This window comes from Patagioenas fasciata, chromosome 5, assembly GCF_037038585.1.
Source record: "Patagioenas fasciata isolate bPatFas1 chromosome 5, bPatFas1.hap1, whole genome shotgun sequence".
NCBI classification, from domain to species: Eukaryota; Metazoa; Chordata; class Aves; order Columbiformes; family Columbidae; genus Patagioenas; species Patagioenas fasciata.
Window position 1 is genome coordinate 3,855,254 of NC_092524.1, and position 16,642 is coordinate 3,871,895.

General features: G+C 40.1%; 1 protein-coding gene across 1 annotated transcript; it reads left to right on the plus strand.

The window, feature by feature from the left end:
* Nucleotides 1-292: 292 nt before the first annotated feature.
* ZDHHC13 (zinc finger DHHC-type palmitoyltransferase 13) lies at nt 293-16,158 on the plus strand. Its single transcript, XM_065839319.2, has 17 exons — nt 293-372; nt 1,240-1,382; nt 1,777-1,899; nt 2,353-2,430; nt 2,712-2,856; nt 3,735-3,799; nt 4,381-4,543; nt 5,162-5,287; nt 5,597-5,727; nt 6,517-6,617; nt 8,350-8,474; nt 9,527-9,589; nt 9,915-10,008; nt 11,295-11,378; nt 12,697-12,854; nt 15,111-15,208; nt 15,883-16,158. The coding sequence occupies exons 1-17, from the start codon at nt 352-354 to the stop codon at nt 16,016-16,018; spliced, it is 1,854 nt and encodes a 617-aa protein (XP_065695391.1). The 5' UTR covers nt 293-351; the 3' UTR covers nt 16,019-16,158.
* The last annotated feature ends 484 nt before the right edge of the window (nt 16,159-16,642 follow it).

Genomic DNA, 16,642 nt, shown 5'->3' on the forward strand with positions numbered 1-16,642 from the left:
TAGAAAGCATTTATGGTGTTAATTGGTTAATCAATCACAGCATCCATCAATTTAGCAGCTCCTCTGAACAGCTGAACTTGTTTGTCCCAGTCCCACAAGTTGCTCCTTGTCCTCCAGCCTGGGCGGGATACTGAAGGGATTTGTTACCAATGAAAATGGTGTGAGACACGGCTGAAGAAAACAAGAAGCCCCTGAGCTGCGTGTGCAAGCGGAGGACGCCTTGCTGCTCCCGGGCCGGCTTCCCCCGCTCCGGGGCGGCCTTTCCCCGCCCCGGCTGCCCGGCCCCGGCCCCGCCCGGCGCTGCCGCTCCCCGGTAACCAGGAAGCGGGAGCAGGAAGCGGCCCGGGCAGGATGGCGGGCGGCGGCCCGGCGGTGAGGGGAGCCCGGGGAGGGAAGGAGGGGGGAATGGTGCGCGCTGAGGGGGCGGCCCTGCCCTCGGTGTGCGGGCCGGGGGCGGCGGGTCCTGTTAGAAGGAAGATGGGAGCCTGTGGCTTTTCTAGGCGTGCTTTGGGGTGCCCTTGCTTTGTAAAACCCGCTCAGTTGTCATTTCTAGCGTGAAAGGGTTGCTGTGGGTTCGGGTGGTGTGTGGGGAGCAGCTCTGTGAGGTGTTTAATGCCTTTGTAGTTTCACTTGATAGACCGTAACCAATGTCCCTTGGAGTGGCAGAATCATTTTGGTTGGAAGAGACCCTCGGGATCATTGAGTCCAACCATAACCCAACTCTAGCACTAACCCATGTTCTTGAGAGCCTCATCTAAACACCTTTTAAACTCCTCAGGGGATGGTGACTCCACCACTGCCCTGGGCAGCCTCTTCCATTGTCTGACGGCCCTTTCCATTAAGAATTTATTCCTAATATCCAACCTAAACCTCCCTGGCACAACTCGAGGCCGTTTCCTCTCATTCTATCGCTTCTTACTTGGGAGAAGAGACCAACCCCCTCCACCCTCCAAGCTCCTTTCAGGCAGTTCAGAGATCAGAAGGTCTCCCCACAGCTCCTGTTCTCCAGCTGAACCCCCAGGTCCCTCAGCTGCTCCCATCACACTTGTGCTCCAGCCCCTCAGCTCATGCCTCCCCATGTCCCTTGGCCAAATATTCTCTTTGTCAGTTGGTTTCAACTATGCTTTAAATTAACTTCCTTATTTGTATTAACGCAACTCAACAAGTAGAGCCTGTGTGTCTAGTAGAGAGACGCAATGTGTAGTGTGTAAATAACATTTATGTTTTGCTAACTGACAGTGTAAGAACCATTGCCATGGGCCTCACCAACCTCACATGCACAGCTGCCATAATGGCCATGGGGATAATGAGCTGCCAGTGCTACCAGGACCGTATCCCGTCATTGAAGACCCCAGCACCTGTGACATTGTCACGGCTACACAGTAAGTACACATTCCCTGTGTGTGCGAAATGTCGAAATAGATGGGAGTGTCCCCAAGTGTGAGCCAAGTTTCTTATTCTTACCAAGGCAAATTCTACAGTTTCACTTTCTCCATGTAGTGAAAGAAGAAGAATCAGTCAAAGCTACTATTGTAAATATTTTTAGCATAAACAATTTTATCTCAACCAGGTTTGTTAGGTAGAAAATTCTACCCATCAAGACTCAGCCCAACTCCTTTTGCAGGGCTTGCATTGAATGCAATGTGGAATTTGATCAAGTAGGAGCTGCTGGGTGGTGCTTGTTGAAATTGACATTAATGTATGGCTGTCTCTAAACTGGAGGATATTTAACAAATGAATGATAAGTAAACCAATATGTTTTTTTCCTTATTTAAGGTATGGACTATTAGAGCGATGCAAAGAACTGGTAGAAGCAGGATATGATGTTCGACAACCAGATAAAGAAAATGTGACTCTTCTTCACTGGGCAGCTGTAAACAACAGACAGGAACTGGTTAAGTAAGCTCTGGAGTCCTTGTTAAAATAGCACAGGTGTTCTGCTACTGCTATTTATATTCACATTGTTGCTATTATAGAAAGGAATGTGATGCTTGAGAAGAAAAGCATAAAATTCAAATTTTAATCCAGTTGCCTTTGTGAAAATGTCACTGAAATGTACAGTTACCACAGTTTCTTTATGTGTAAACTCATGTACGTGAAACCATTTGATTTTTCTGGGTTTGGTTTGTTTAAGGAAGATTAAAACTGATTTTATAAATGCCTTGATAGTTACTACATTTTTCCTTAAAAGTTTTCTCAAAACATTGTTCTTTACTGCAAAAATACTCTTGTCCATTTGCTTCTCTAGTTAATTTTTAAAAATTGTGAGTTATTTACTATCAGTGGTGTCTTATCCTTAGTGTAATATTTTATTAGGTCAGTTTTTAATTGTAACGTGTTGCTGTTATCCAGATACTATATTTCCAAAGGTGCGATAGTGGATCAGCTGGGTGGAGATTTGAATTCAACTCCTCTTCACTGGGCCATTAGGTACGCTGCTTCCAACTGCTAATTGTAAACCTGGTAGCATTAACAGTTGTATTTTGTGTAGCACAGCAGAGGGTGTCTTAAATCAAAGGTACGTGTTTAATATAATTTTCTGGTCTGAGCTTTTAATTTTTTAAAAAAGTAACTTCCTGAGTAAAAGCACAAGAATCTGGAGGGAAATTTTTTTGCGGCGGGGGCATCTATGGGAATTAAGGTGACACTTTCAGTAATATTTCCAGCTTTTTTTTATCATCTCTATAGTTTCATTCCATGTATCGTTACAGACAAGGACACCTGCCTATGGTCATGTTGCTGTTGAAATGCGGAGCGGATCCCACTCTCATCGACGGGGAGGGATTCAGCAGCATTCATTTGGCAGTGCTGTTTCAACACATGCCCATCATAGCTTATCTCATAGCAAAAGGCCAGGTATGTTGGTGATGTCCCAAGTCTTCTTTTCTACTTAAGATTAGTTCCATGTGTGTACGAAACATTTCAGAATGAAGATAAGCAGGTATTTCGCAGCTATTTCCCCATGCCATAAGTTCAGAGAAGCTTAGATTATTTTTTTTAAATATATCTTTTTAATACTCTCCCCTGTTCTTGTCATCCCTGTGCAATTCAGAGTGTTTAAGGAGAGTTATTTAAGGTTATACAGATTTGTGGTGCTGTAGAAACAGCAACTGGCTTTTGGACATGATAAAGAAAATCTGTAAATGAAGTATAGACATCATAAAGTTTTTACTGTTTGATTACAAATTTGTAACTAATAAGTGTTGTTAGCATGCCTATCCTCTACTAAAAATATCCAAGTGATTAAACGTTTCTTTTAAGTAGATCTGCTCTTATGTAATGATGAGTGGGGAAGAAGGGAATATGTTACCTAATCTTCCTTCTTTTCACAGTAGACAAGTTACACACTTCAATAGTTACGTGTTGAGATACATAATCCTTTTCTGTTTTAATGAGCCAGTTTTATGTATTTGGGCATTCTGGTAGGTACCTCTATTTACACAAGGAGGATGGTTAACATTGCTTTCCAAGGTACATTTTATTTACAGCATTTTTGTGCAGAAGAAGACAAGAAATACAGTTAACACAGTTCCCTTAAAAATACCCTAAGTGAAGCCTCAGCATATTCTGAAGGGAATGACATGCAAGACTCACATGGAGGGGAAAATAAAACATTTTAATTAGTTTTGTCTTCTTGGCTGTGAAGCTCAGCCAGTTGTACAGCTGCAAATCTGACCATTTAACTCTGTTTCCTGAAATCACTGCTAATTACTTGCTTATTATCTTTTTCTTAGAACATAGACACAACAGACGTCAATGGGCAAACACCTTTAATGTTAGCAGCGCAAAAAGCGATGGGGTAAGTAGTGAATCCCTTGGAAGCTATTTTCTTGTATTCAAGAAGCGGTGAGGTGAATTTTTCGAGAACCTTTTGTTAAACTGACATTTCTTTCCCTTTTACTGGCGCTAAAATATGCGGCACTTCAGAGATCAGGAGTTAGGAAGTAGCTAATTGGATATGGCACAGAAAGTCAAAATAATTTCTTAGAGAAGTTCATGGTTTTGGTGAACCAGCTGCAGTGTTATTGTGCTTTCCCTCAAGTTAAGATAAATGGAGGTGGACACAGTAAAATGCATTTAGAATAAATAAAATGTGGAGATGTAAGCTGATCTCCACTGTTATAGGAAGATATAATCTGTGTATAACTTGTATTTGTTAAAATGGTGAGATAAGAGTCTGGAGAAAAACCTTCAGGGCAGGTCCTGAATTATTAATATCAAGTCAGATCTATCGTTAATTATCTTGTTCTGACACAAGACATTGAGTACCTGCTGTTATTTCATATATGAGAACATTGTTTTTTAGGAGGTGTTCAAAGACTTCATCTCCAATGTGGATTATCTTGTATTCATCAACTTTTATACTTTATTTTCATCTAGACCAGAACCCACGAGGTTTCTCTTAAAGTTTAACCCCTCTCTCAATGCTGTAGACGATGCTCGGAAGAATTCTGCGCTGCACTGGGCAGTGACAGCTGGAAACCTCAGTGCAGTGGATCTGTTGCTGGAAGCTGGTGCCAGCCTGGACATTAAAAACGCCAAGGTACAATTTCTTTCATATTTCGTTCCTTGTGGTGTGAATGCGTGAAATTAATCATGCCCATTTGCACGTTCCAAAGGGATGGTCCTATATGAAAGCCTTTGTCCTAATATTTGTAGAAACTGGTAGTGAGAAGTATAAATGTTGAAAGTTTCAATTCCTACGACTACACAGATACACCATGTGTGGTTATTCAGGGTTTGTGCGTTAGGCTGTGCAGCTTTTCCATCTGCTGGCTTCTTTTTATTCACACGTGTGATTCTTAGGATGTTGCCGTTTGGTTTTCAAAAGTTAATGTAATAAACAAGAAACCTTCCCTTTCTGTAAGCAGGTAATATTCTAGCACACAGTTTAATGTTTCAGGTTGTTGGGGACAGTCCAGCACAGAATTTGAATGGGTGCAATTGGTTTGCAAATGTTAGTTTTTAAACTACAAAGCACTGCATTAAACATGTTGAAACTTTGAATTCAGCTTACCCTTGCCTTAAAGAAAAAAGCGAGGGGCAGGGAAGCAATTGTCAAGTTATTGTTGTTTTACGTCTATTTATTTCTTGCTTCTGTTAAAAAAGAAAATGTTTCTGTGTTAAATGCATAGGGAAATAAATATTTCTGTTGTTAAAGGGAGAGACGCCGCTTGACCTTGCGTATCGAAGTCAGAGTCGCCACATGGTTTATATGGTGAAAGAGGAGGAAAAAATCAGAAGCAGAAGAAACAACAGGTTACTGAAAATAGTAGAGAAATATGAGGTAATTTCAGGGGTAATAACGAATGGCAATAAAGCTACAGCATTCTGTGTTTAGAGTAATACGTAATTTAACTCTTTTCTAACAAGAGCATCTTCCAAAGTTTCTGAAACGGGGTGCACAATAATAAGATGATTTAAAAGCGCACAGCAGCAGTTTGGGTGGGAGTGTCATTTCCCCCCGCTTTGATATATTGATGTCACTTGTCATACCTACCTTTAGTCTTTCAGTGTTTATTACATTACCTGAACACTTTTGAAGTCAGTCCTGCCCGAATACTTTGTCATATTTTACCCGTGATCATTTTGACAGCTCTTCCTGCTGTTGGCATCTTCCTTGGCATGGATGTGGGCCGTAGGATATGTGATGAACTTAAATTCTGACTCGTGGCTTTTGAAAGGAGCTCTGCTTCTCCTGCTCTGTGGGATGGCTCCGCTTATGAGGTTTGTGGCTTTTTCTCTCCTTAACGTGTGTTTATTTGTTATAGATGCCATATAAGCTGTATAATGCAGTACTCTTTTCCGAGTTTAGTGTTGCTTGGCATCAAAAATGCCTCCTGAGAAATGGCTGCAGAGTGTGTGAAGGATTTAAATAATGAATGACGGTAGAAATTAAATGTCTTCAGGTGTGCAAAATAATAGATTCTCATAACTGAAGGATTTGAGAAAACACTAAACTGTTTGAGTAGTCTGTTAATTAATTGTTACCATTAGAGTGTTACTGAAGGTGCGCACCTGCTAGACACTGAGATATCTGTGTACAACACTCAGAAATGTGGTTTTTCTTAATTTTCCTTCTGTATTTGTGACGCAGAATGAGTTTTAATGAACCATTCCCTCCCTGTCTGCTCCCCAGCTCTCCCAGTGTTACCCCAAGCTCTCTCACAGGTCTCCTGCTTTCTTCAGTGGTTACTGCAACAGCAAATGTTCCTTCAAATGGCCGATGCTATCAGTATGCAAACACACAGAGATCGCACTTCTCACCTGCTGCTACAGCACTTCTGGTGCATGATATTAGGCTGGGACAGAGCCCCCTTCAGTTTTATTTTTGCATTGTTATCCACCTGGATAAAAAATGCTTTGGAGTGAAAGTTCTTGATTGCTTTAAGAGATAATTGAAGTATATGGCATGCGTGAAGTGCTTAAAATAACGAAACAGATAATTTATACTCGATGGAGTTACATTTTGAATATGTTTTTTACAAATACTTTTTTATTTTCATATTCTTTCAGGCTATTTGTGGGGCTCAAGAATCTGCGGTATCTTCCCACAGCATTTCTGCTAAGTTCAGTTTTTTGGATGTCCGTGACCTGGTTTTTGTGGTTCCTGCCTTATATCCTTTAGACTCGAGAAACTCTCCATACACTTCCTAATAAATCTAAGCCTGGTCGTGCAAGTAGTGATGAGCAGTCCTAGATAATTCCACATGGTTGTTCATGTCTGGCAAGATTGGTTTACTTCCGTTAGGCGGGGATGAAATAACTTTGAGTTTAATTTAAAGTTATACGGACTAAAAATCTGTACCTCTTTTTGTCTTTAGCAGATATTTGTTTACAGTTCGCAGTTATTTCTAACATTACTGGAATATCAAAATGAAAATGTCTGTGTTACAAACCTAATTGTCTCTGCTACCATCTCCATGTGACTCTAATCCTCCTCATTGAAACTCGTACAATAATGTATTTTGGCATGTATTACAACTGGATAACACATACTTTAATAATAATTTTCTTCGTTCTGCAATGACAAGGATTTGACGGTTAGTGGTATTAATGCTTTTAAAAACAACACCACCCTCCAAAAATCAGGGAACAAATGTCATGTCCCTCCAAAACAGATCTTCCAGTCTGTTATCTTTCTTTATTCACAGGTTGTGCTCCATCCTTGGTGTACAGGGGATTACTTTCTACCTCTCATTTACTTTCTTTGAAGAATGTTTTGCAGTGATGAGTACAAAAACATTTGAGTAGTTTACACTTCCTTTCCAGCACCCTGTTCTTTTGTTATGTGGCGGCCATCTATTTATTTATTAAGTTTTGTGAAAAAGCCTTTAGGGAGACACTTAGAACTGTAAATAATTTTGTACTAAACCAGCTATACTATATTGCCACACAATTTTAATTAATTTTTAATTACTTCATCCTCTAAGTGACACTTTCTTTTGTACTGTTCCCAATTAAGATGGTCTTAATAGAATTATCAGGATTAACTTTGATGAACTGATCAAGTATATTCCCTCGGGGAATACAGGCATATGCTTGTCTAAATGAAAATCATGTTACTCAGTGTTCCATTGTGAAGCTTTAAGGTTTCCTTGGTGTCATCTAAATTAAAAGAAGAAAGAATTCCAATGATAGGGAATTGAGTGAGGCTTTGCTGAAGATAGCGAGTGTAGTAATATTCTCGAAGGCCCAACCATAGCTTGGGGAGATGGGCAAGTGGATAGTTTTCCATTCCGCTATCCAAGCCTTTTTCTCATTAATGTGTTTTCCTTCTGGAACCGATCACAGATCCAAGTGTTAGAAAAGTGTTCTGTATTTTATTTACCTTATGTCTGTCAAACTGTTTCTATAGACTGATCAAAAATTGGACTCTGATCCTTGTAGGTCCCTTCTAATTCAGCATGTTTTATGATTCTAAAGTCTACCCATTCTAATTAAGAGCTTCTCTCAGCTTTAATAAAATTACAGAAGTGCAGATAGCCCAGTGGTATCCACAAGAAACGCGCCATTGTTTTGACCTGTAAATGCTCATACTGCAATTGCGTCATTAACAAACATTGCTATAAGACTGGTAATATCACCAATATTTCATAATTAATCATCTTGATTTTAATTAGAGCTATTTGCAGTGGTTATAGTTCATAAGACAAAACAACTTTGAGGTTGCAGCACTGGATTTTTAAGATTTATTTGCAGTTTATATAGCGTCTGGGTGGTCACTGGAGACAGAATCCTAATGGCTGTACAGCCTCTCTTGTATAATAATAATGCATCTGCTAGAGAACTTGTAGCAAATAAATATATGTAGTGGTATAAAAGTATATCCCTTAACCTGAATATTACATGTAACCAATGCAATTCTAAAAATCACTGTCATGTTCAGCATGGTGGGTTTTCTTTATTATTTCTATAAAACTTGGAGAACTGATCCCGGATACATTAAGACTTCAGAAAAAGAAAGAAAAGAGGTAGGTGATTTCATAGAAACAAATGGAATGGCTAACCTGGTGCAACACACGGTTTTGTTTTCATGTGCAGCTTTGTTAAACTTGAAAGTGGTGAAATACTCTTGATTCTTTTAAGAGGTTTTTAGTTCCGATATTGAACAACATAGGCTGTAGATATTTTTTTTCCACCACTGGTAGTTTCCTTATGTTCATCATTCCTCGCCTCCATTTTCCCATTGAAATGTGAGCTTTGGCCAAATATCACACAGATACACACAACTCTTGTTATCTGTGATATAAATTCACATAGAGCTGTGCTTAATAAGTAGAAATTCTGTATGGTTTCCAATCCAGTTGTCTGAGGTTGGAAAGAGATTTTCACAGTGCTTTTCTACAATTCTCCATGCTCATAAACCACATCAAGGCTAGAAATGGCTTAAATTTTGTCGAATGCTTCGAAGATGCCTACAGTGGTTTGATTTTTGTGCTCGTGGTGTAAATGACAAGCTATTTCCCAGCGTTATTTTAGAATGGCAAAAAGCAATCACAGCCAACCAATCAGTAGAGAATTTAGTATTTGCTTTCCCCAACCTGTGGATTAAGGAAAGTGTTTTGTGATCTCTTTGCTCTCCATGAGGTTGTATTTCTTCAGTCTGTCAGGGAGGATAAACTGCAAATTTAGCTTGTTGCCACAGGACTAGTAAACGTTGTCTATCTAGTACTCATAGAGGAACAGTAAATACAGCAGCTCTCCCCATCCCTCTGAACTCTGACTGTATGAGAAGTACCTTGTATCTTAACACCGTCTCATTTTTTAACGGTATTTTTCATTCATATTATTTATGAATTTTGGCACTAGAGAGATATTTTTCTGAATAATCCTGCGTGGCTGAAGTTGCATTAATCTCTGCTGGTTTGCGTTTCTCAGGGACCTTTTAAATAGTGACTCCTTATTTCCATCGGTGCTTGGCGCTCAGAATGTTTAGGAACTGCAAAAGGTCTAATGGAGAAATCCTCATAGATCCCCCTGAAAATGTGATCCATATGCAAGCACAAATTCCTTTGTCTTTCAGAACATCGTAGCTCTCACAGAAGCAGGTTGCTTGGACTTCAGAACATTTTGCACATCGTGTCTTGTAAGTGAGGCTTTGGTATTTGATTTCTTTTTGAACCTGGCTTTTCCTCATTGCTTGTAATGCGAGCGTTACAGGCGTGGTTTGTTCTCTGTTACTTAGATTTCTTTCTTTTAGAGAAACGCTTTGAGATCCTTGGACTCTAATCTTAATAACAATAAAAATTTCCACCTCTTTTTGTAAAATTAAGATGTATAGTTCTCATCTGTATTCAGTGTTGTGAGGTCTGTTATACAAAATATGATGGTGACCATGACCTGATGCTTTAAACTCTCAGCAAAATAGCTGCTTTTCTCTGACCGTATTATTTTCCCTCATCCTTAACTAGGTCCGGAAGCCTGTGAGATCCGTGCATTGCTTGGCGTGTGATTCCTGCGTGGCCAGATACGACCAGCATTCTGTGTGGATCGGCCAGTGCGTAGGTGAGACTGTTTGGTTTATCCCATTTGAAAATACTGCATATTTCGGAAGTGGCAGGAATAACGTTTATCTCCTTAGACAGGGAGCACACCTGATACAAGAATACACAGGTGATACTGAGGGGCTCACTGATCCGTGCTGGAGGGAAATTAGTTTGATGGTGAAGAGAAAGGCAACTAAAATTAGTGACTGCATGAAGTAATCACCCTAAAAGCAGCGACCAAAAAGCCTGGGACTCTTATTTTGAGAGAAGAAAACACAGGGGATATGATTGAGACTTAAAAAAAAGAATGAAAATGGTGGCTAAAATGAACGCAGGACTGTTAATCGCGAAGTTCATCACACTAGAACTAGGGGAGAGAATCAAGATTGGTGAAGAAAAAGTGTCTTAGTGGTGAAGTTTTGGTGCCTGCTTCTGGGAGGGTTTGCAGGTACTGGCAGCATCAGGACGTTCAGGAACGAATTAGACAATCTTTTGAACAACGTGTCTGAAAGCAGATACTGAAAGAACTAGACAGGGATGCGCACTCTGACGTTTGAATTTGGTAGATGTGGATAAGGAGAATGAACTCCAGAAAGGGGTCTGTGTTGCCTGTCGAGGCTGTTGGAGCCAGCGAAGGGTAGCAGCATTTGTGTTCTTGAGAAACTCCCTTCCTTCCTTTCTGTTTCATTGCTGGTGATGCTCAAGATAGAAAGGTTACAGCTTTACATCTGGAACAATATATTTTTAGCATGTTCTTTTGCCAATAGCTCTTTTTGTAGCGTTAAATCATTGGAAATGTTTTCGCAGCGTTTGCTGTTTACAAGGCGGTGAGACATCCTTCTGACGCGTCATTTCAAAGCTTTGAGCAACGCTGATTGCAATTTAAAGAAAAATAATTGTATATCTTCATGTAACAATTTCTCTGACAGAAGTCTGCTGGTTTTTCTAAGCACACAAAGGTCAAACAATTAAATTGGATAGCTCAGATTTCTCAGTCACATGAGAAAATCATACCACGTTTGAGCAGTGTTGTGGTTACATATTAGTCCTCATCCAGCTAAACCAGCAGAAAGCACGTGCTGGAAAAGAGGCAAATCCTCATTGGCTTTGTCAGAACTGGGCCTGTTATATAAGTTGGGATGGCTTACAGGAGGCGGGTGAGAAAGAGCAGCCTTGTCAAACTCTGTTGAGGGCAGCAGAGGTAATGAGAAGTGGCTTTGATTCTTTTTACTCCTATTAAGTTGAGGGGAAATGCAAATACTGCTGAATTTTAAAATGTCTTTTTTTTCTTTACTTCAAATTCAGGCATTGGGAACCACCGTTACTACCTGTTGTTCCTGTTTTTCCTCACTCTGACGGGTGTCTGTCTGCTGCATGGAACTCATCTGTGTATGTATCCATGAATTCAGTTTAATGTAGCTTTCAAGGGTGTATCTGTGTAATGTTAATTTTTCAGCAGTGATTTTATCTTGTAATCCTGTCTTTAAATTCAAATACATCATAACTGTCTTTGGTCAAATATCTGATTATGTTTGTGTTGAACTAAGATACAGCTCTAGTGGGACGTCCATTGGAAAATACAATATCGGAGAACATCTTTGTTAGAGATCAAACAGGGAAGCCATGGGGAGGAAGGTCAGGTTACAGGTTCTAGTCTGGATGCCCTTTACTGAGATAAAAATCAATAAAGCTTTTGCAATAACGTATTTACAAACTTATTTTCTGTTATTTGGAAATATCTATATTGAACACCTGCAAAAGCTTATTCTTGTTTTTAATGTAGTGATAACTTTGAAAAGAGAACTGCATGTCTCATTAATAAATCCAAACTATTACTTCAGATAATTTAAAAATTCTTGGAGGAGAGAGGAAAGCATTTCTAATATAGTTCCTGCAGATGGAATAACAGAACAGTAACCTTTCAAATAAAAGGCAGAGGGAGTTAATTTTGTTGTATATTGCTTCACGTTATACTGAAATGAAGCAATATTCAACATAGAGCGATGTGTCCTCTGCTGCCACAGCTGGTTCACAGCGTGTGAACATGAGCTGCTTTCCTGTGTTCCAGTGGTAGTCTTACAAATGCAAAAAGCCAGTGATGTTCTCCATTTCCCATGTGCGAAGGACCATGGGAGGAGAAACCTCTTGATTGTTCTTCTGCTACAGAGGCAAAGAAAAGTTGCTCTGCTTTTAGTGCTGTTGTTTGGTTGGTTTTTAATAGGTTTAGTAGGTTTTAAGTATCGCTTGAGAAATTTACAGAAGTTGGACATTGCTGTTTATGTCGATGTAGTAGTGGTAAAACACTTTCTTGGCATTGTCAACATCATATCATCTTTTGTTGATGATGCTGTTTAAGAGAAGCAATAAATTCTCGCCCTAAAATTACAAAGAAGCATGAAGCGAAGTTGCAGAAATCTTGACAATGAGAGCTGGTGACTTATTTCAATATCACTAATTAACTTTAAAAGAGCACCAATCAGTGCCTTGAACTTTCCTTCTGTGGATTATGGATGGATAGTGTAAAGATAATGCAGCCAGAGCAGCAAGCAGTCACATATCTATGTGGGTGCTTTTAAGTGGCAATGTGATACATTACACGTGGTTTTTGTAGAGCGTATTGCCGCATAATATTAATTCCATGCAAATAATCTTTGTTCAGCTCTTAAGTGGCCTTCAAATGTAATTAACTGGATATATGTCTTGTCAGATTGGACAAACCATTGCACGACAAGTTACCGTGAAGATGGCCTGTGGACATGCTTCACGCAGATAATGTGTTGTTCTCCGTGGGTTTCCTACTTCTCTGTACTCACCTATTTTCACACTATGTGGGCGTCGCTGGGGCTGATTGTTCAGTTTTGTCAGGTATTGTTTTGCTTCATTTTATACTCTTTAAGATTGATCACATTAAAACTTTTCTCTGGATGGTTTGCTCCCATAAAAACTTTGTTCCTGCTTTTCTTGACTAATTAATGTCACCCCTAAGTGATTTTCTTAGATCTCAGGTCAGTCCTTTAAGTTTCATAGGTACTTGTGCACTCAGCATTCCCATGTTAGAAGTAGGATCGCAGCTTGCAAATCATTCCTATAAGTGAGTTCTGTGTTTCCTACTCATCGAAAATTCCAAGACTGTAAAAGATGTAGTTAAAGGCAAGAAACTTATTTATATAATTTATACATTTATATTTAGAACTGGTATTACTGTCCCCAAAGTGGCGTTTTGTGTGCAGTTAGTCCTGAATTGAAAATTCTACGGCAGAGCTCAGCAGTACATCATTAGATGGTATTAAATCCCATTGCTACAATGAAGATGTATTACCTGGATTTTATCCTGATGAGCACTGTCAAATTTCCCGTTTATGTTTTTCTCAGAGCTTGGCTGTGCAAACAAGCCTGAGAAGAGCTGTCTTCAAACATCAAGGAAACAGCTTGTTTAGCAGCTTTTAGGGAAGATGTGTCATTTTAATGTGTGCTAAGCACATTGAGCTAGACTTGTTTTCCGTCTTGTTTAAAAAAAATGCACCATTTGAAATGTCTACTGCTAGATTTCTGAGGTGGCCAGACACTAGGGAAAAACAAAACCAAAAGGTCTCTAGGTAGGATTTTTCCAGTTAAATACTGTGTTTTGCACACAGTCACAGAATCCCAGAATGTCAGGGATCGGAAGGGACCTGGAAAGCTCATCCAGTGCAATCCCCCCATGGAGCAGGAACACCCAGCTGAGGTTCCACAGGAAGGTGTCCAGGCGGGTTTGAATGTCTGCAGAGAAGGAGACTCCACAACCTCCCTGGGCAGCCTGGGCCAGGCTCTGCCACCCTCACCATGAAGAAGTTTCTTCTCAGATTTAAGTGGAACCTCTTGTGTTCCAGTTTGAACCCATTGCCCCTTGTCCTACCATTGGTTGTCACTGAGAAAAGCCTGGCTCCATCCTCCTGACACTCACCCTTTATATATCTGTAAACGTTAATGAGATCACCCCTCAGTCTCGTCTTCTCCAAGCTCCAGAGCCCCAGCTCCCTCAGCCTTTCCTCATAAGGGAGATGCTCCACTCCCTTCAGCATCTTGGTGGCTGCGCTGGACTCTCTGCAGCAGTTCCCTGTCCTTCTGGAACTGAGGGGCCACAACTGGACACAATATTCCAGGTGTGGTCTCCCCAGGACAGAGTAGAGGGGCAGGAGAACCTCTCTGACCTACTGACCACCCCCTTCTTCTCCACCCCAGGTACCATTGGCCTTCCTGGCCACAAGGGCCCAGTGCTGGCTCATGGTCACCCTGCTGTCCCCCGGACACCCAGGTCCCTTTCCCCTACACTGCTCTCCAACAGGTCATTCCCCAATTTATGCTGGAACCTGGGGTTGTTCCTGCCCACATTCAAGACTCTGCACTTTCCCTTGTTATATTTCATTAAATTTCTCCCTGCCCAACTCTCCATCCTGTCCAGGTCTCTGGATGGCAGCACAGCTTCCAGTATCAGCCACTCCTCCCAGCTTCGTGTCATCTGCAAGCTTGCTGATAGTACACTTGATTTGTAAATGTACTGCTTTATGATATTTAGCATGTCATTCAGCGAAGCAACCTTACAGCCATTTATAAGGGCTTAAAATATTTATGTCAATAAAAAACAGAAAAAGGAGTAGGCAAGCGAAAATGCAGAAAAAGCACATAAATCTCATGAAACTCAGTGAAAGAATGCATGAAATCTAGAGAATGAAAACATTATAGTTGAGTCTCTGACACCTACTTGATCTTTTTTGCTAAGCTGCTTTGTCTTTTTGGGGGGAATTATTTTTCTACCAACTTGCGTAGTGACATAGAGACCAGATCTGAGGAGACGGCTGCTCAGCTGCTCTAGAACTTGTACTTCTACAGACATTTTTAAAAGTACAGTCTTTAGTCTTCCCAACTAAGCTGCCTTCTCAGTGGAAATGTTAATGTTACAGCTTGCCGGGTTCTTCTTTAGTCCAAGTGACATCTAAACCCATACTTTTCAGTCATTAATTATGGCAGTAGTTACTTACTTGTTAGATGCAACTGATTCCTTCCCTTTGCAGTAATATCTTTTGGTATCGCCAAAATTTGAATTTGTGATGCTCACGTTTTAACCGTTACTTACATTTTAAGATTGCGTTCTTGGGATTGACCTCACGGGAGAGATCGAACCTCCTGATGCAGAGGAAATCTTGCAAACAACCTATTTCGCTCAGGAGAACCCCATACAAGTGAGTATTAGTGAATGGTGTGTTTTAAGCACCTGTCTCTTCAACGTCAGTTTGCTTCACTACTTTATAAACGCAAGGAAATAGTGGTCTGTGGAGGTTCTAGTCATGCCTGAGTTGTACTAAGAGGAGAAAACGGAGCTTATTTTCCTTGTTGAGAGCTTCCTTTGCCCTAGAAAATCAACAGCTGGCTTAAGAGTTGCTGAGGTTCTGCATGGCCACATGTATATGGAAAAGATGTGCCCAAATCAGTGCACAGCTCTAACCAACAGGTGCTGCTTTGGGGGTGAGGGGTGCTGTCCTTTAATTTGTTCGTCAACCTCTGTGTCTGTTCTGTAGATTCAGAAAGAATTTAAGTACAAACTGTCCCCTTTCTGACTTCTCTTGGGGTGTTTAGCTCTACAGAGAAACTGGTACTTACACACAAAGTCTGTGTTTCCTCATGAGTCCTGGCAGATCAGATCTTACTGACTTCTAAATATTGGAGTTTAACTTAAATGTGGTGCAGGTTGTAGGAGTTCAACAAAGGAATGATGCTCAATAGAGAACTGTCCTTAGTAAGATTTCTTCTCTCAGAGCTGTTATCACTGGCAGCTTTATATCTGAAGTTCTGTCTCTATGAATGTGTGGTTTTGATGCCTGGAAGGTTTATTAATGGGTATTTCTCTCATTTTCAGTCTCGGATGCTTCCAGAATCTTGCAGACTTTTTCCAGTGCAGTTGCTTTGGTATGTTCAAACCCAATGCAGTTGACTGGACCAAGCAGTACAACCTTTTTCATCTGGCAAAGGAGAAACATGTTCATCCTGTATGAAGTTTTGCTTTGTTTCTAAAACGGTTGAGCTGAGAGCTAAATAAAACTGGTCATTTTGTTAATTCTTGCAAACTCTTCTGAAGCTGCTTGTTTTTATTGTTATCACTGTTGCAAATATTAAACCTGTGTTGCATAAGCTACAGGGAGTGTATGTATGGAACAATCACTATATGTCTGTGTATATAGAGCTTGAACTGAAACTATTTGAAATTTTACGTGGTGACACTAAGAATATATTTTTAAAGGTAAGTTTTTAGGGCAGAATTTCAAAACCATGTTGGTAACCTTTGCTTTATTTTGGAGATAATCAAAGAAAATTACATTTGAAAATTAAGGGGAATGTTCATATTTAAAAACTCAATATTACAATTATGTTATGTTGTGAAAGCCTCTGCTAACTCTTTGCATTTGGAGGGTTTACATATAATAAAATAGAGCTTTCATGCTTCTAAGTGTATTTTTCCAGGCCGAAATTGATTCAAGGGATGTGTGACCAGTGAGGTGTTTAAGAAGAGGTAAGCATAAAGAATCAGTCTTTTCTGTATGGTTTTGCCTCACATTTTGCATGTATATATGCACTGCTAGTGTATAAAAATGGATAAACTGATGCTGGAAAATCACAAT

Bases quoted from the DNA above. Each gene is read 5' to 3' on its own strand.
- ZDHHC13 (XM_065839319.2), top strand. From the start codon at position 352: ATGGCGGGCGGCGGCCCGGCG. The intron at 2,857-3,734 runs GTATGTTGGTGA...TCTTTTTCTTAG, and splicing joins ATCTCATAGCAAAAGGCCAG to AACATAGACACAACAGACGT. The intron at 11,379-12,696 runs GTATGTATCCAT...ATGTCTTGTCAG, and splicing joins GCTGCATGGAACTCATCTGT to ATTGGACAAACCATTGCACG.